The 20,648-nt window shown below is 39.2% G+C and overlaps 1 protein-coding gene across 2 annotated transcripts in view; it reads left to right on the top strand.

The window, feature by feature from the left end:
• The window catches only part of MBOAT2 (membrane bound O-acyltransferase domain containing 2), an 84,605-nt gene that overhangs the window by 16,415 nt on the left and 47,542 nt on the right, over window positions 1–20,648 (top strand). The window contains exons 2-3 of one of the 2 annotated variants that reach the window (XM_060787871.2): window positions 7,231–7,376; window positions 10,761–10,838. In XM_060787871.2, coding sequence (XP_060643854.2) covers window positions 7,231–7,376; window positions 10,761–10,838 — 224 coding nt within the window. Of the gene's footprint in view, window positions 1–7,230; window positions 7,377–10,759; window positions 10,839–20,648 lie in introns of those variants that run through there. The other variant, XM_060787882.2, reaches the window with a different exon arrangement.

Raw genomic sequence — 20,648 nt, 5'->3', positions numbered from 1 at the left:
CCAATTCATGTTTCCCACAACAAGCCAAATTTTTCAAAATCCAATTATCACAGGTATAGAAAGTGAGGTGGAATCACTTTGTGTACCTGTGAGGGGCACAGACAGCAAAACAAATGCCTGGAGGGTGGGGTGGATGGGGTGTTAATCCTTCCCTATGCTATCCAAAGCTATCTATCTATCTATCTATCTATCTATCTATCTATCTATCTATCTGTGGCTGAAGTTACATTTCAAAAGTACCTGTACATACACACTTAACTTAAGAACAAACTTACAGAACCTGTCTTGTTCATAATTTGATGACTGCATATAATAGCTATATTTGTATTTTGTGCCCTTTTGTAAGTTACCTCTGAAATTACATTAGGTGAAATTGGGATAGCAATAAAGCCACTATGAAAGCCACAAATTGCAAGATTCTATCAGGTATCAAATATTCTATTATGGTGACTGAAGTAATAAAATTGAATGAGAAAATAATATAATTCGGGCATTAGAACTGTCGAATAGCATGTATAGTGTGTGAGAGAGCAGCATATCTGGTTTCTAGTTCTACATTCATTCATTTTGTCTTGTTAGTTTTACATATATGTCTAATAGACTACATCCTGTTTCAGTTATTTGTTGAGTATTTCCTTTAGGTATGGTCTTGTTTAGCATGTGATGCTTTAGGCAATACCATGCTCTTTAGTACTATTGTATTAGCTTTAAGAATACATACATAAAATAACTACACAAAAATAAGAAAGATTAAAAAAAACAGTTTTGTCAGTTTTCATATCTGTTAGTTTAATCTGATTTAGTAATTTGTGAAATAGAGTAAAAAACCCTTTTCTATAGTAGAAAATCTTCTAAATATATATTTTTTACAATTGTGATATCACTCATGTCCTGTTGATACAAATGCTTACTACCTTGCTCATCAAGCAGAGAAGCTTTATTGATTTTTTTGTTACCTCAAGACTAGTTAGCATTCTGTTTCAATTATGCCTTTTATTATACTAGAAGGAGTTTGTTCTTCTGTTTTCTGGATAAGTTGGGGCTCTATAGCAGTGGTTCCAAACTTTTTTTTGACCAGGGACTACTTTGACCAGGGACCACTCTCCAACATTAATACCAAAAGGGTTACGAATCAGTTTTTGGTCAGCTTTAGATTCATTTTGGTTATTTGGAGTGATGATTCAGAAAACTGCATTGGGATAGGCCACATCAACTCTAGTTTCTGATGCAGAACATATGCCATGTATTAATCGCCATCTGCTCGTCCACAGAAAACCATATTTAATAATCTATATCTGATGTGGTAGTAGTAATCTTTTGTGGGTAGTCAGCCTCTCCCCTCCCAACATCCCTGTTGTCTTGGCACTACAAGAGGGTTTCGCAAGACCAGTCACTCTTCTTGCTGCATGGTTTCGAGGCAATGGTATAGTAATGGTGAGGCCACGGACCATATTTTCGTTCTTGCTGACCACTGGTGGTCCACGGACCACAGGTTGGGCAACCTACCATTTATACTCACGTATAACTCAACCTAAAGATAAGAGCACATTTTGAGATCAAAATTAGGGACTTTTTAGTTGACCTGTGGATAAGTCGGTCATTGTGTTGAGAGAGAAATACACCAAGAGCTGTCATTTTGGGTTGTTGTAGATTTTTTGGGCTGTATGGCCATGTTCTAGAAGCGTTTTCTCCTGATGTTTCACCTGCATCTGTGGCAAGCATCCTCAGAGGTTGGGAGGTTTGTTGGAAACTAGGAAAATGGGGTTTATATATCTGTGGAAGGTCCAGGGTGGAGGAAAGAACTCTCTTCTGTTGGAGTTAGGTGCCATTTTCCTTCCCAGGTGCTGAAAAAGGCCAGAGGTGTCACCATGGCAGAGAGAGTAAAGGGGGTTGTATATGGATAAACATTTAAAGGGGGTTAGCACTTCTTTTAGGTTCTCCCAGGATCAGCAAAGTTCTTTCTCATCACTCCTTTGTGATAAGAGTTAAGGTTCAGCTTTTGCATTCATCCATGGATAATGTGAGCTAGGTGTTTTGTTTTTGTTTGTTTGTTTGTTTTTGAGCTGGGGGTGGTTTGTGTAAAATGTCTAGACTTACATGTGAGGGCGTAGGGTACTGCTTACAACAATCTCCATTAACCCAAGATATGGTTATAATAATTGAAATGTTGTAGTCAAGCACATGGGGGGCTCCAGTAATAGTGTGGTCTGTGTCAGGTAGTTGTGAATCTCTATTGGTTTTAATCTGAATTTGAAAGGAGCTATACATGATGCTGAATCTATTGGGATGATAGGGTTTAGCACCTCGGATCCTACCATAAAATCCAACGCAGCTAAACCAGTGGATTCACTGCCTCACTAACATGAAAACAACCAGCCTTCACTAGGTACCAGAAACGAGTGCTCTGAAGTCGTAGATTCCAACATTATGTCCATTGATGCTGTTGGAGTATGTATCCCAGAATCCCTGAATATTGACTGTACTATATGGGTCTTCTGGGAGCTGAAGTCCAACAGCATCTGTTTATATAAGTTTCAAACCACTTTCCTAGAGTATCCTTAGGGAATGTATGCTCAGGAATTATATGGCATCTACAAATAAATTGCAAAGTTTGAGAACTGTTAACTTTCTTGTAGTAAATACGTTCACAAAGAAGAAAATGTTTGTTCTGAAAAAAAGTAATTTAAAATGCGAATTTAAGTTTATTACTCTCTTTCCCTTCTGTATATGGATAAACATTTATCAAAGCATGGTGCAGTGGTGATATTTTAAACAGCAGTATAATACAATGCACGCTTTCCTTTACAAATGGAGGATTTATGCTGAATGTTAAACACTGGAAGAATTTGGCTTGTTAATTTTAATACAGTGTTTATTTTAAGGATTTGCTAGGTCTTCGGCAAATTAACAGCGTCAAATAGTAGCTTATGTTCTGGATTCTAGTTGCAACAAGGCCAGCATCAAAAAGCTTTCAGACTTTGCCAGTACAGTTTTAATATATAGTAGCTCTCCAGGCTTGTAAAATTAGGCATTTGACTGTTTCCATGTGATAGCTGCTGAGTCAATTCAGTAGAAATGATTGGGTCTAAAATCACCTCTTAAGCAGTTTAGCTGCATCAAAATTCATATATATTATATATCCTTGATTGTTAAGCTATTGTGCTGGTTGATGATGCTATAAGGAATCAGTCCAATGAAATGGTATTGGTAAGCTAAATGTTTCTAGGCCAAATGAAATGAAAGCTTTGTGCTGGCTGATGATGCCATAAAGAATCAGCCAAATGAAATGACATTGGTAAGCTAAACGGGTTTTATCTGTTTCTAGGGCAAATGAGAGAAATGGTTTGTGTGGGGAGATTTCTTTTAGCAGAAGAATGTTACAATGCCTAACAAATACAGTGACCTTCTCCCTTGAGTCTCATGAGAAGTACAGTCTGTTTGATCTACTTAGTCTTTAACTGCTGAAAGCTGTTGAGAGGAAGGAAAAACCACAAATTACTTAGTATTTTCTTCTGAGATGGGCTTTTACCATTTGTCAGCAAGCACTGTCGTTATCTTGTGTAGGCTGGAATTGTATTGAATGTGTACCCACTCGTGCTTGGGGGGTTATTTGTTTATTTGCTATTATGTTGCGCCATGGCAAGGACACATTGTTGAGATGCTTGACCACAGAGGAATGTGCTCACATTAGCTACTTATTTGCCTCTCTCATTCTGAGCTCTTGAACAGTTGGCTTTTCTTGTTAATTTCCCTGAAGTCAGTTTGCTTCCCTACTAATAAGATGCATATAGATTTAGACAAAACACACATTTTGTATTAATCCACCTTTGTGGGTGTGTGTGTGCATGTGTGTACGGGCTACAAAAGTTTTCCATAACGTTTATTATATTTTTTTCTGGATAGAAATATGAGAGAAGATAACATTTGCTTTATAGAACTCCTTGAGGTGGATGAATACTTAATATCTTATCTTCATAATACATCCCCAGACCTATGTTTGCTGAGGTAACATAAAAGAGGGGATGTAGTGTGTTATTTTTTAGGGAAGAATCAATTAAAGGATTCTTCCTATCCTTGTATTGTCATTTCTTCCTGTGTTACCTTTCTCAGTGGGCAGTTTTTCTTCTTTGCTTGTTTTATTTCTAGATGTGAGACCTATTGAAGGGAAAAAATTGTGAGCAACAAAGGGGCATATGAAGTATTTGCTTCATAAATCCAGAATGTTTCTTTTTTGAGCTAACCATAGAGTTTGATGAGGGAAAGGTACATTAAGAAATACCTGTATTTACTCAAATATAGTGCACCATCAAATCTAATGCACACCTCAATTTTCAAATCCCTGAAACTAAAAAAAGTATTTGCTGGTGAATGCAATGTGCAGTGGCAAAAAGTGCACTCTTTGTAATTAATGTGTATATCACAGTTGCTGTGTGCTTAGAATTCTTTCTTCAAAAATGAAAAGTGTTAGATCACCAAACCTTCCAGCAATGGAAAGTAACACCAGAGAATCAGGTAACCCTTGATGACAAAATGGGAAGGGAAAGAAGACAAAGGTCAATTGGAAAGAGGGAAGATGGAAAGGGAAAAAAGTAGGATGAGAAGGAAGAAAGGAGAAGATGGATGGAGGATGGAAAGCGGAAGTAAGAAAAGGAAAGAGAGCAGAAGAGAAGGAGGAAGGAAGGAAAAGATGGGAAGGAAGAAAAGGAAGGAAGGAAGGAAAAGAAGAAGGAAGGAAGGAGGAAGAAAGAAAAGGATGAGAGGAAAAGAAAAAAAGGAGGTGACAGTGAAAGAAGATAGTAAGAGACAAAAGAAAAGGAAGGGAGAAGGAGGGATGGAACGAAGATATGAAAGAGATAGTTAAGAAAGAAAAAGGAAGAGAGAAATGGATGATAAGAGGTTAGAAGGGAGGAAGGGAAGAAAGAAAAGGAGGAGAGAGGGAAGGGTGGAAGGGAAAGAGAAAGAAGGAAAGAAAAAAAGAAAAGTAAGGAAAGGTGGAAAGAACAGGAAAGAAAGGGGAAAAAGGCAAGCGAGCACATGTGCACGCTCACAGGAGACTCATCAGGAGTGCGGTCCAGCCTCCCTGCTTGCCAGGAAGCAAAGAGATAAATTTCCTAACCCAAAGGGAGATGGATGGGGCAGAGCATTGGAGACTTCCACATTTCTCCTGCTTTAAATGTTTCTGGAAAGGGTTGGGGGACATGTGTTTTCAACTTGGTTGGAACAAGAGGACTGCCACTTCCCTCATGTCTCCCTTGCCTCCTGCCAACAAGACTGGTGCCCAGGGACTCAATGGTAGGGATGCTGCTCAAGATGGAACTTGGGATGCTAGCCCCTGGGTGGAGACAGGACCAGTGGCGCCATTGAAACCAGTGGCACCTAAGAAGGATGACTCCCTAATCAATGTCTGAAGGAAGGCCATTTTTAAAGAGAGTCAGTGAGGGACCCAAGGGTGCATTCTGGGGGGATTACATCGACTTTGTACCTGGACCAGAGACTCAGAAAGCCAGAGGCGAGAGAGAGGAGAGTCTATTGTCCATTTTGAAGCCCCCCACTGACTTTGTGGACAAAGGAGGCCTGGCAGGAGTTGCAGCAAAACATCTTTGACTTGGCCCAAGAAGCGGGGCTTGGGGAGGGGATGGCACAGCCTTGTGGCGCAGAGCTGATGGTATGGCCCTGACGAGTGGAGGAGAGGACCTCATCAGAGAAAAGGGGTGGCTGGGGCTGCATCCTTGGCTATGATGAGCAGAACATCAGAGAAGAGGAGCAAGAGGATAGGAAGAGGAAGCAGAAGAAGAGAAGAAGGAAAAAGAGGGGAGGAGGAGGAGAAGAAAAAGAGGAAGGAGAGAAGGAAGGGTGAGGGGGAGGGGAAGGGTTTCCTTCGTGGCTCCATTCTGCTGCCCCTGCTCCTGCTGTCCCCCATCCCCCTGCTGCCACTATTCCCCTCCCTCACCCTCCCTCCTGAAGAGCTCTGGCAGCAGCAGGCCTTCTCTCCTTACCAGCCAAGCCCCAAAAGTAGAGGAGGAGGCAACTTGAGACAGTCAGGTAGGCTGGATCGCCCGAAGTCCAAGCCTTCTACTAGCATTACAGTATTACGTGAATGTAATGTACATCACATTGTTGTCATGGTCATTTAGCCAAAAAAAGGTGTGCCTTAGATTTGCATAAATACGGTAAATAGTTCTGTTCTGAAACCTAACTGTAAGTATGATGCTCTTCAGTCATTTCCATAAGCTCTGTCATCTCCACGTTCTTGCCTCACCCTCTTGCAGTCAAACAGAATATATGACAAATAAAATGTCATACATGTTATTTTCAGACCTGCTTTCTGCAGTAAAGCACTATGATTGATTAAAGCAGCAGATCAAAGGAGAACATTGTCTCCCTTCATTGTTTCTTTTTAGAGTAAAAAGGAAATATTAAAAGGCTTTCTCCAATCACTTGGAGAACACAGATTCAATTCCAAAGACCAATTAACAGTGTCAAAAGTGTCATCTTGTGGTACTGCCCAATGAATTCAGAAATAAACTTTTTCAGTGTTTTTTTCAAGGGATTTCTGATCTTTAGACTTAGTAGGGCATACCTAAAGCTCTAATATGTCTGTTTCAGAGTTTCTAATGCATGATATCTGTCTTTAGATGGCAGGATATTACCAACAAAGATGTTCGTTATGCTCCATAAACTAATTTTTCAGCATTTTGTGATGTAATTTGATCTAAATATAAGGATTACATGTGATTTCTTACTGAGGGCTCACTGTAATGTGTACCTGGAATATATTGCCTTGAATTTAGTTTGGCAGAATTGAGCACAAAAAGATTGAGAGGGAGGAAGGCCTTAAGAAATCTATACTAATATAACAATATAAAAAGTTAAAGGCTTGTTCAGATTGAAAATCATGACAAAATCTCTAATCTGATAAAAAGCAGAAAGTGACATTTACTGTATTTCTTCGCCCCCCCCCCCCGCCCCCCAGTCTTTTATTCTCAGTCTACATTTTCTACAAGCAATGCTTGGCAAAAAAAGAGAAAAGAAATAGAGTAAAACATAAATTAAAATACTTTTAATCTTGCTCAATGATTAATTTTTGCATGTAAGGATGAAATAAACAAAAGTTTATAACCGATGGATTTTATATGATATATATTTGGCCTTTTCATTGGAATGCAAGTAGAATAAATTTACAGGTTACAGCACATATTGATATGAATAATAGTTTTCTTTTCTTTGCAGGTCAACTTCGTAGTGTGCCAACTTTTTGCCTTGCTTGCTGCTGTTTGGTTTAGAACTTATCTTCATTCAAGCAAAACTAGCCCGTTTATAAGGCACCTAGTTGCCACCCTTTTGGGCCTTTATCTTGCACTTTTTTGTTTTGGATGGTAAGTTTTTTTTTCTTTTTCATACTATACAAGCGTTCTTTCTAAACTCTGTCTGGATTACTGTTTTACTGCCCTCAATTATTCAAACTGCTTTAAAATCTTGATTTAAAGTGGCATAGAACTTTTATAATCCAATGTAGGTTGCCTCCATGTGAGTACTTCATTCAAATGTGAATCACATGGGTCTCCACCAATACTGTTCGAATATACATTAGCACAGATCCTCATTGATGGCAAATTGTTGTAATCCATAAACGTATTTGTAAGGGTCTCCTGAGAAATTGTGGTTGGTATCTCTTTGGTGGGTAAAGGTACCATATTTTCTGGTGTATAAGATGACTGGGCGTATAAGACGACCTCTAACTTTTCCAGTTAATATGTAGAGTTTGGAATATACTGTCCATATAAGACTACCCCTCTGCCAATGCACACCAGATAAAAAAATTAAAAACATCAGATTTGATTTCAATATGGTAATTTTCCTATTACCGTACCTCCTTCTCTGCCTCAGATCTTGCACATGCCTGCCTGCGCCGCTTCACTGCAGTTCTCAGGAGCAAGATCTGAGAAGCAGATAAGGAGGTACGGTACTAGGATAGAAGGGCAGGCCAGACGGCTGAAAGAGGTGTGTTTTTCTAGGCATACCGTCTCTCCATCTCTTTTTTCCATACCTTGGGCGTCTCAGATGCCAGCAGCTTGCTCTGCCCTTCACTTACACCTTCCTGGTGAAGTGCCCCTCACCTCGTCATTGGGACCGTGTTAAGTCATTTATTTCCACGAATCCTGGTGAGTGGATTTTCTTCTACCATACTTGTACAGTACTGCTCTTGCTGTTTTCATACAGTCACCGCATATAGCAGCAGATGTTTTTTTAGCTCCCCACACCATATGTGGCAACCATAGATTCTCCAGTCCTGCTCAAAAGTTTCAGCACCTGCCCTATAAGATGACACTTGGCATATAAGACATCTAGTGCACTAGCTTGCATGGTGCAGTTTTCTCCACAATGGTTGGACAGAGAAATGTGATGCGGTGATAAGTGTCCTTAACAGAGGCTGTCATGCAATATGACATTGCTGCTTCTTTAAGAATAATTTCTTTTTGCTCAGATAACCTTTTACATCCTAATATCTGTATCTCTGTACTGGACAGTAGAGCACAAAGTACAAATGTTGAGAAGCAACATAAAGTATGGTCTGCATCTTCTGGACACATGGCTGATTCTCCCCCACAAATACTTCTACTTGGCTAACTAGTATGCCGGGGTAGAAGACTGAACTAAAAACTTTCTCTTTCCTTTGGATTAGCATTTTCTGTGCTGCTGCTGTTTCAGGAATTTCACGACTGTGAAAAGTTTTTGTTGGGCATAGTGAAGCGCTAATTCAAAATGGAAAATTAAGCAACATCTAAAAGTATTCCTCCCTGGATCATGTCCATAATACCAGATTTTATAACCTGAAAACCCTGAATTCTTGAAATGTGTTTTCTAAACAAGGAACACCACAATAGATGAATTGGAAGTGTGTTATGAATATAACTCAGATGTCTTTCCATCCCATCTGGAACAAAGTACAGTTTACAAAAAAACAGAATATTATGTATGCAGTTATGCCAGCCACATGACCCAGGAGGTGTCTACAGACAATGCCGGCTGTTCAGCTTAGAAATGGAGATGAGCACCACCCACAAGAGTCAGACTCTTGTTGATGAAGAAAATAGACTCGACTAGACTTAATGTTAGGGGAAACATTTACCATGTATATTGATTAAAGATAAAGGTTTCCCCTGACATTAAGCCTAGCCATGTCTGACTCGGGGGGGGGGGGGGGGTGTGCTCATCTCCATTTCTAAGCTGAAGAGCTGGCATTGTCTGTAGACACCTCCAAGGCCAGGTGGCCATCATGACTGCATGGAGTGCCATTACCTTTCTGCTGAAATGGAACCTATTGATCTACTTACATTTGCATGTTTTTGAACTGCTAGTTTGGCAGAATCTGGGTCTAACAGCGGGAGCTCATCCGCTCGCAGGATTCGAACCACCAACCTTTTGGTCAGCAAGTTCAGCTCAGCGGTTTAACCTGCTGCACCACCAGGGATGTAAATTTATAGTGTTATGTTTTATTGTCTGTGATTGCATATATGTATATTCCACTCTTTGGAGAAAAGGCTGTTATAAATCATAAATATCATTTTAACATGTCTACGCCATTGAAACCAACTGGGTGACCTTGGGCACATGCTCTCAGCCTTAGAGAAGGTCAAAGGCAACTTCCCTATAAACCAGTCTTGCTAAGAAAGTTTTGTGATGGGGTCTCCATAAATAGGAAATATCTTAGGCACTCAAGAACCAATACACAGCATGGGGTAGTGATTTGAGCACAGCTAAAGTTCAAATCTCTTCTCGGCCATAAAAATCCACTGGATGACCTTAGGCAGTGGAGCTCTTGAGTGTTGGGAGGTGATATAAAAATGCCTTAAATAAATGAACAGTAAATAAGTCATGCTCTCTGAGCCCTAGCAAAGGCAAAGCTCTTGTGAACAGATCTTGCCAAGAAAACTCTGTGATGCATTCATCGGACGGTTTCCAAAAGTTGGGAACAACTTTAAGGCACACGACAATAATACATAGATTGTAGAGAAAGTGTTGATGGCCTTTTACTAGAATTGTCTTAACGTGTACAAATAGTGATTTTTTTATGCAGGGAAATGGGAGACGTTTCCTCTTTATTAGGTCTTGCTTTGATTCTTCGTTTGCGAGATGATAAATGTGTGAAGAAAATAGAGAAGAAATAGATAAACCTAATTTTCTTAGAGAGGAAGCCATTTCACTCTATTGTTATAATTTGTCCCCTACCTCCGTGCAAGGAGTGGCAAAACGGTTACAAGGAAAACAAAGAGCATATTGTCTAAACAATGTTAAGATTTTGTTTTAATTATTCTTTCAAAATGGACACAACTACACCCAGCAGTAGACACATGACAGGACAAAAATGGAAACATACACAAAATACATTCACTGGTGAAGCATAGATATTAGCCACAACTTGAACTAGTTGTTAGAATGTATTACATTCGTGCTGATTGTTTTTCAAGGCTTCTTTCAGTTTTTCTGTGATAGAGTGAAGCAGTGCAAAACAGGTATATCTGTCACCATGACAGGATGCACAATGAGTACAAATATTGTGGACAATGACAGCTCTCCAGTAACTTCAAAAGTGCTGAGAAATTAGTGCTTGTATACAGCCTTTGTTGACATGTGATGAATATAGACAATTGTGTCTTATGTTTGATGACTTCCACATTTCAAAACATAGATTCCTCCCTGCTGATTTTTTAAACAACCGTAATGTGTTCTTAGACTAACAAAATGCTTTTCTCCCTTAGGTATGCCTTACATTTTGTTATACAAAGTGGAATTTCCTACTATATCATGATCATTATAGGAGTGGAAAATATGCACAAGTGAGTACTCAGAAATGCATATATCTTTTGAGCAAAATATATGGGGCTGATAAAATCTGCAAGAGGATTAAACTTGAAGGCAGCAAATTGTATGTGGCCCATTTTACAACTTCTGTATTCAGCATAGTAAACCTTTTTGTTAGTGCTATTGGATCAATTTAGAATAGTTTTCAGTGTCTTGATTTCCCGAAGAGTCTCTGTTTAGAATTAGATAGAGAAACATTGCTCTTCTTGTCTACTTTTCAACATGCCAAAAGTTTGTTGCACCTGCTGTTTGTAGAAGAAAGTCCTTGGTGTGCTGTAAATTGAGGCATATAGCAGTTTCATTGGAAATTATCTGATTTTCCCATGTGTAATTTGTCTGCAAAGTGCTCTGTCATATGAGGGTATACAGTAATGGTATTCAATTGCACTTTTTTTTTTTACAAATATAAGAATTGTATGGCACTATTTTAACCCTGGATTAGCATAGACTACATTCTTTGAGTTAGTTGGATTCATACTATTTCATCTCTTTGTTGTGATCTGGGGGTGCTAGTCTCTCTAATTATCTTGTTCTTATGCACTGTAATACTTAGTGTTGTAAGCTATTCATATTTATCATGTACCTAATGAAATTGAAATACAGAGTCTTAATTCGCTGTAAGATAATTCTTGCTTATTTATGATGACATTGTATAGCTGCTTTGTATTTCGGGCTGGATAAATCTATTGGTTCACTTTCTCCCACATTTCTTAATTTTTAAAAAGTTTATTCCATCCTATTTATGGAACTATTTCCTTGTTGGTAAGTTTTTCTCAACAAAACACACCAACCAAAATTCTCAACCATTCATTCATTCCAGCTATTCCTAGTATAGAGAGGATGGTGTTTTCTCTGTCTATCATGTAACTGGTAGGCAGAGAAATAGAAGCAAAGCTTATTGGAGGTTGGCATGGTTGAGTACAGAGATTTGAACTCAGCCTTGTAAAACATTCAAAGACCACTGTCTGGATTGGTGTCTTTTGAAACACTCAGCATTGCAACTCTGTAGATCTCAAAATCCCAATATAGAATAACGGTACATTTTGCATTGTGTTAGTGTGTCTGTGATTGTTGTAAATTTATTTACAAATCTGTCATAAGAAGGCACAAAAACAGTTACTGGTGACCAAGAATAAGTGGATATGTACATGCATATATGTGTGCAATTGAAGGCAGATACTATTTTTGATTTCCGTTCTTTTTTTTAGGGCCTATACGATCTATTGGCTATTTCATAGATTATTAGCAAATATTTTGTAGAAGACATCAGAAAACATTTGCCAAAAGTAGCTTGTGTGTTGTGTGTTCTGTAACCTTTTTTTTCTGTGTAATGAGAAATATGAGCAGGTAAATCTGTGCAGTATACTAGGGGTGGGAATCACATATACTTTCAAGTGTAATTGGACAGCATATTTGAGCAGCACTAGGAGGGATACCAATATTGAGGATGCTAAAAGTTGCAGATCAACAACATTTGGAGGGCAGCATCCTTCCTACTGCTGGACTACATCTAATTTTCTCATATGTAGAGTAGACTTACTGAAATCCATTTGAATTATGGCTTAAAATACCATTAATTTCAGTGACTCTGTTGTAGTTAGGAATAGACTACTGTGTGATTTAGTCCCGTTGATAAACATTTAGATGCCTGCTCTAGTGTTTTATTATATTAGAGAAGAATTGAAAAACTGAAGCAGACAGCTGTAGTATTTCTTTCTTTGTTGCCAGAGAAATATATATACGTGCCTATATGAAAAGTAATACTTTGGCCTCTGGTTAGTCTGTTAACTTTTCATTTTTTCAGGATTTTAAAAGTAGAAGTACCTTCTGGTCTGGAACAAAATAAGGGAAGTGAAGGGCTGAAAAAACCTCTTTAAAATTCAGAGAAATCTAGTGTGGCCTCACTGGGAAAAATTGGGGGAGAAAAAGCCCTCTGAAGATTAAAGTTTGAATTATTCTATTTTAGAATTATGAATAAAATATTTAATACAAGGTGTTCATATATATAACAGGAAGACTTCTATGTAAGACAGTGTACAGTATCTGATCATTGTAATTCTGGGTTTTGATTTCCATTTGTCAGTTTTTATTGATTTTCATATGTTCCGCAGTGGCAAAATCAGCAGAATCAAATAAGTTTTTTAAAGTTCTATTTCTAACATATATAAAATAACAATTTAAAGAGGGAATTCACTTTTAAGTATTATCTAACTGAACTGTACTTGTATTATTATACTGAACACAATAACGTTATGCTAAACAAAATTGTATAATTGTATCATTATGTATATGACATGCCATGTTCTTGAATTAACAGAATGGTTTTCAGTTTGTAAAATGTGCTAATACTTTCAATTTTCTATACATTTCAGTTAAGCACCCTCCACAAAAAACCTTGTTCACTAGCCATAGCTTCAAAATGTATGCAATTTTTACATCTCAAAACAGAATTGTGGGCATTCTTCCCTTTTTTTGTGCAGATTTATCCCTTACTTTCTTCAATTTTTGAACTGGAGATGAGGTTTACATCAGAACAAACCCAAATAAGTTCTGTGAATTTAGGAAGCTGCCCCAGCAGTTTGTAATATGGTTAAACGTTAGAAGAAATAAAAAATTCAGCAAGCGCATCTTGTAGGATATAATTAAAGCAATTTGAACATTTGACTGACAAATTACACTATGGGTTCAATAATTCAAGCCATCAATATGGTGAAGTGCAAGTTGAATAGCTATGAAAGCATATTTAAGAATTTTATTAATAAGGAGCGGTCTTTCAAACAGTACTGTAGAACAAATGATGCATATTTTCCGCAGCACATTAGAATGTTTAGTAGACCCAGACATTATGTGAGAGATCCATTCCAAGGCCCCTTGAATAATATTATTTTTGTTTAATATCTGAATCCCCTCTGAAGACGAAAAAAACCTGTACAATACACCATCAAAATATTACCACCGCCCCTGCTCAACTGCTGCCCCATGGAGGAGAGTGTAACTGAAGGGAAGACTTACACGTTAGCACATAGTTTGTGCTGAGTTCCTAAAAGAAGCCATCTTCCAGAATGCCAGATCCTGAGGCAAGGCTGACTAACCACAGCCAACACCTCTCTTCCCAAAGAAAGGAGTCAGTCTCTTTCCTCTGCAGAAACAAAACTCACTTATTTTGTGGCAGTATGAAATAATAATAATAATAATAATAATAATAATAATAATAATAATAATAATCTTTTATTTATATTCTGCCACCATCTCCCAAAAGGGACTCAGGGTGGCTTACAAGACACTGTGGTGTAGTATAAACTATAAAGGAAAGATTTCCCTTGACATTAGGTCTAGTCATGTCCAACTCTGGGGGTAGTGCTCATCTCCAATTCTAAGCCAAAGAGCCGGCATTGTCCGTAGACACCTCCAAGGTCATGTGGCCAGCATGACTGCATGGAGCATTGTTACCTTCCCACGGAGGCAGTACCTATTGATCTACTCACATTTGCATGTTTTCAAAATGCTAGGTTGGCAGAAGCTGGGGCTAACAGCGAAAGCTAACCCAACTCCCCTTATTTTAACCGCCAACCTTTCGGTCAGCAAGTTCAACAGCTCAGCAGTTTAACCCGTTGCTCCACCAGAGGACCACATGAGTAAAAAAAAATTATCAGATAAAAATTACAAAACAACCACTATCAACACATAAAATAAAATAACACAATTTAAAATGCAAAACCATCAGTAGTTAAAGCTAGCTTCCATCAAATGACAGAAATCTCATTGATAAAGGAAATCGACACATTTTTCTGCACATAAAAGTAGTGGAAAACCGACTGTATTTCTATCTACCACAGATGAATCCCTGTCAGTTCTCTATAGGTAGAAGTGACTGAAGCCTGGCTGTATTTCTTTCTGAAAGGAAGAAAACCTGCTTTCTGTGGGAAAAGAAATGCAAGCCTACTACTCTCTAAACAGAAGCAGCAGACAGAAGCACACCCAGGGATCTGTTGCTTCTGACTGCAGGGAAAAGAAACATAATACTTTCTCAATAAAAAAAGGGGGTGTATGGCTCAATATAGTCAGTCTTTGCGCACACACACCAAGTATGACTAAATCTGATTCTTCTCACAGCTTCCCAACTTCTTATGTTTTACTTTTCTAATTTTGAATATTTATTATCAGAGAGATCTGTGAAGAAAATACTGATGCCAGATTTAAAACACAGAATTTTCAGTTTTATGTACAAAAACCTTAAATAATCTGCTGGAGAAGATAATTTGCAAATTTTTTCACAAAATATTTGGAACAATTTAAAACATGCTGATACTAAAAATCTTTTGATAAGCATCACTAACCTGGTAATTTACACTCTGCTGTAGTCACACATATTCTCTTTGTATAGTTGCCTTCAGCTGTCTTGTCAGTCTAGTTTCAGAGAAAAAATATTTGACATGGCTGAGCAGGTTCTCAGTTTCTATATTAAACCATTGTTCTTTTCGACCTTCACTCAGCACCAGCATGATTTAGGATAAACATTACTCTGAGCTTGCAATTGCTTATCTCTGGAAAATGTAGTAGAATATGCAAGTATCGCAATTCCTGTTCATCGTATAAGATGTTTTTTTTAAAAAAAGAACTCTGGAGAATCAATTTTGTACAAGTCCTTAAGTCATAATTAGAAATTGTATCTATAATTAAGGAAAGAAAAATGTTAGAATTAAAATGGTCATTTGACTGTGTGTAGAAAATCTTAGGAGGTTTGAAATTTGTGTTTCTCGTACACATGAGGCAATTCAGAGAGAGATGCTTCGTTATTTTTAGTTGATAATTCTTTCTAGAAGTCTCTCCTGGTTACATTCATAAGGAACATCCTCCAACCCATCTTCCACCTCAAGTCTGCTATCAGTTATTTAAAATAATACCTGTTTCTGAATGTAGTTACAGGTAAGGTAAATATTTCTGGGTTCAGTTTATGCACCACTCCTGCCTCTCCATTTCCCTTTTATTTCTGCTTTGAGATAACATGTAGTTTGGATCACAGGAAAGCGCTGTGGTGAGTTCTTTCCAACGTTGTGAGCTGCGGAAATGGCCCATGTCCTGAATGTTTCATAGACAAGATGTAGCAGGTTTATTTTAGTTTGAATATTTTACAATAGTAATATTGTAATATATATATAACCTAATAACTTTATTATGGTCACAGACCAGCTTCTATAATAAAAATAATAATAATAAACAAGTGCAAAATAAGCAGATGCAAAATTAGGGATCTAGGAAAGTTGCAAAACTTATACAGTGAAAAGTGGGGAGCCAACTTTTAAAGAGAGTTTAACTAGTTGGTCCTTGTAGACAAAACTGTATAGTGTCTAGATCAGTGGTTCTCAACCTTTTTTTTGACCAGGAACCACTTTGACCAGGGACCACTTTGACCAGGGACTACTTGACTAGAGATCACTTGACCAGGGATCACTCTCAAATTAGTACCAAAAGGGTTGCAAATCAGTTTTTGGTCAACTTTAGATTCAGTTTGAGGTGCTAATTCATAAAATTGCATTGTATACACCACTTCAGCTCTAGTTTCTGATGCAGAACATATGCCAGGGAAGGAGTGGCAGGCGGTGTGAAAGGAGCAGTAATAAAATAAACAACATAAAGTAAATAAATAAAGACCAGATTTTCATCCTCATGGCCCACTAGTGATCCACGGCCCACAGGTTAAGAACCACTGGTCTAGATCAAGGGAAGTAATGTTACTCCTGTATTCTGCTTTGGTTAGACCTCACCTGGAATATTGTGAGGGGTAAGGAGATCAAAGTGGGGCATCACTGGCCAACAGATCATGCTCCCCTCTTGTTAAAATTGGGGGAGTCAGCTAGGAAGTCTCCAAGGAAATGGAGATTCAACCCAAAAGTAACCTTTCATGAAAAGAATAAACAGGTCATTACACAACAGGTTCAAGAATTCTTTCTAATTAACAGACAACCACAAATAAAAAAAGAGATTTTATGGGACGCTTTTAAAGCAACCATAAGGGGAACATGTATGTCATTGAAAATAGGGATCAATAGAAAAGGAAAATTCAAATTCTAAAAAATGAGATCAGAGGTAGAGGATGCCTTTCAGCCTTTCCAGAAATATCCACTGGCTGAAAATAAGATAAGATGGAAAGAGAAAAATACAATAACTGGAGGCCTTATATAAAATCGAGACCACAAAAATATTTATGGGTTAAAAATGATTACCAAATTAACTTGATCAATAATTTGAAAAGACTAGCTAGAGTCCGAAAATCAAAACAATCTAGAAATAGAATTCTCAAACTAAAAGGTGATAGAGGACATCTGAGGTCATCAGATAATGAAAAAAGGAAAATTGTTACTTTTTTATGACAAACTCTACGAAGGCAAAGTATTGACAAGTTGGATTGTGTCCAGAGGAGGGTGTCTAAAAGGAGTAGCTTAAATAGCTGGGTATGTTTAGGCTGCTGAAGAGAAGGTTGAGAAGAGATGTGATAGCCATGTTTAAATACTTGAAAGTATGTCAAAAGAGTGAGCTTCAAAACTACGAAAAAATTTTTTAGATATGCATCTACATTATAAAAATAAAATAAAAAATTCTGATACATACAATGGGTTTTATTGTTTTGAAAAAATGAAGTTATGCTGCCTCACCCTGTAGTATGGACAGTAGAGAAACATGTGTTTTAACTGTTTCAGCTGTACCTGACCTAATTGACTGCAATAGTCAGATATATTGGAAATAAGATATTTTGCTGGAGAAGGTTGATGACAGAGTGTCAAAATGAGCCAAGATGGGCACTCTATAGTATTTATGGACATCTAGTGTATAACGAGAGAATCAGTGAAGTTGTTTGTGTGTTTGAATCCCCGCTCAGCCATGGAAACCCCCTGGATAACTTTGAGCAAGTCGTGTTCACTCATACTCAGAGGAAGGCAAGAGCAAATCTTCTATGAATCAATTCTGCCAAGAAAATATTGCCATAAGTTGGAAACAAGCATCAGCAACCATTATATGTTTACTCCATGCATTGAGAATTATTTCTTCTTTCCCTTTTGAACTTATAATGACATTTTTTTCTTTCTGTTGCTTTTTGTGCTGATTTCTGAGATTACATTGGTTTTTGCTTCAGTGGCTGTTATATAGACCGGCAAAAAATGCGAATTATATTCAGCATCTGTTAAAAACATTTCTTATAGTAGGAATTATTAAAAATCTGTTGTAAGCTTTATGTACGGTTGAGGTTGTATAAAGCATGACAGGTGCTGGAGGCGACCGAGAAAGGAATCCACAGAGTAGTGGGATGGTGGAAGTAGCACCTTTCAAGGGATGTAACTTCTTAAAAGTGCTGTCTTGTGTACCATATGTCTACAACATGACTTGCCAGCTGCTACTGTGAGTTTGCTGAGATTATTAATCAGTGCCAGTCAGAATGTGTTGCTGGCCCTGAAGACAACATTGCTTTAATGTTTGTGCATCAAGCTGTTTCCACATAGCATTCTTGCAAACTCCTGTAAAGTCCATGTGAAAGATTTGGGGATGCTGCTGTATGGCTGATGTGTAGAGCAGCTATGAAAAACAGCACGGCAGGAGTCAGAAAAAAGTAGGCTCATAAAGTTGGTTGCTGTTTAAAGATGGAGCCCATACTTCCTATAAAGGTGTAGCCATGAATAGATAGTGCAGCAAAATGTTTCAGATCATATATTTATGACAGGCACAGGTAAAGGAGATATAATAGTGAATAGCATACTTAACATTGATAATTATAACTGCTGAGGATCAATGGCACTTACTAATAAATAGGGCAATTCAGAATGTTCCTTCAGATGGCTTGGACAAAACTATTTTTTCTTCGTGTATTCCGTGAAATGCGCACCTATGGGTTTTCCCCTGCGCCTGCGCAGCAATCCGGAAGTTCTAAAGATTTAATGAATTTTTAAATGATTATTTTAAATGATTATTTGCGGACGCGGAAGCCCCGCCCATGTCCCCGCCCCCTTGGGCGCCCTCCACCGCGGCGCGCGGCTCCTGGGTAGTTCCTTTTTCCGCGCCAAACAGGCAGCATCTCCGGACTTCGCTCTTCGATTTACTACATCTCCCTGACTTTTGGACTGTTTTTTCGGCTACCTACCTTCTCCTCTCCTGAATACGGACCGGCACGACCATTCTTTCTCCTGAACAGGCTAGATGTCTTCCCTTTACTTTAAAAATTGTTCGGCCTGCGGAGTTAACCTCCCTGAGGCCGATAGGCATTCCAAATGCCTCCTCTGTCTTGGAGAAACACACAACCTCCAGACATGTGAAATTTGCTTGAGCTTCACCACCAGGGCTCGCAAAGGCAGAGATGCCAGATTAAAAGCTTTGTTATATGAACGGGCCCTAGCGCCCCAGATGCTCCCCGCCCCCTCTCAATCCTCCCCGATTCAAGAAGTTGTTCAGCCTCCCTCCCCACGCGCTGGGGATAGGCGTGATTCTACTCAGGCAAATGCTTCCCTTGAGGAGCAGCCGAGAAAAAAACCAAAGCTTTCTAAACAGGCCACGAAGCCTGCAAAAGCGAAAGAAAAACCAAGTAAACAGAAAAAGGGACGGCAACTCACTGGTGTTCAGCCCTTGAGTCCCCCTATACTTGAAACGGTGCCTCACCTTTCCGGTTCCACCCTGCAGTTGCAGGAACCGCTCCCAAACATGCTGGAAATGGAGGACCCCTCCCACCTCCCTCCGCTCGAGCTCCTAGCCCCCCACCTGGAACCGGAGCAGCCACCCGATCTCTCTCTCTCTCCCCCTCCTTTGCCTCCTTCTCAGGCCTCTCCTCCCCCCTCCCCAAACTCCCCTCAACCGGTACCAGGGGAAACTCCTTCCCCCATACAGCCCAGCACCTCGGCGCAACCCTCTAGACGCCGCCAGCGCTCTCCATCCCCTCATGCAAACCAACCCTCGACCCCCTCCCACCCTCCACCCAAGAAGGTGCGATCTCTTCCTCCAGAACATTATCAAACCTATGGGTACCAGGAGTACCCTTACCACCTTTATCCCCCCCCTCCACCTCCTTTCCCATACCCTTTCTACTACCCTCCCCCCCCGACCATTTTAGGGGGCCCCATGCCTATCAATACCCTGACCCTAGATACCCACAACCTCCTCGTGCACCACCTACGGCTACACTCTCTCAACCACCAGACCTCCACCCCGAAGTGGATCCCCAACCACTTCCTCATGACCCTCACATGCCTCTCCAACCAGAGACTGACACTATTGATTTGGAATCCACTGAGGATACTCCTGTTATCCAGGACCCGGTAACAGACTCTGACCCATCACCTCAGCACCTAGAGGATTTTAAAAAATTCTCAGCCCTTATGATCAGGCTGGCAAGGACCCTAAACCTTACCACTCCAGAGCCTTCTGATACAGTCACAGATCCATGTTTTACTTCTACTGAACAACAGGCACCTGCATCCACTGTGTTGCCCACGTTGCCTTATCTCTTGAAAATCCTTAAAAATACAGGGGTTGCCCCATCCCTGGTTCCAGCAACCCCTAAAAGGGCAGAAAATTTGTATCGTATTGACTTATCTTCATCCTCATGGCTATCCAAAATGCCCAAAGCAAACTCTGTAGTGACTGATGCTCAACCAAAACCAATCCAAATTAACCAGTCATCTCCCTCCGATAAAGAAGGGAGAAAATTGGACTCTATGGCTAAAAAATTTTACTCCTCAGCATGCCTCTTTGCCCGCATGGCACACTATGGGGTCTATATGAGTGTCTATCAGACCCTACTTTGG

Source organism: Anolis sagrei, chromosome 1, assembly GCF_037176765.1.
Source record: "Anolis sagrei isolate rAnoSag1 chromosome 1, rAnoSag1.mat, whole genome shotgun sequence".
In the NCBI taxonomy this organism is placed as follows: domain Eukaryota; kingdom Metazoa; phylum Chordata; class Lepidosauria; order Squamata; family Dactyloidae; genus Anolis; species Anolis sagrei.
This window is presented reverse-complemented; position numbering and strand designations above follow the sequence as displayed.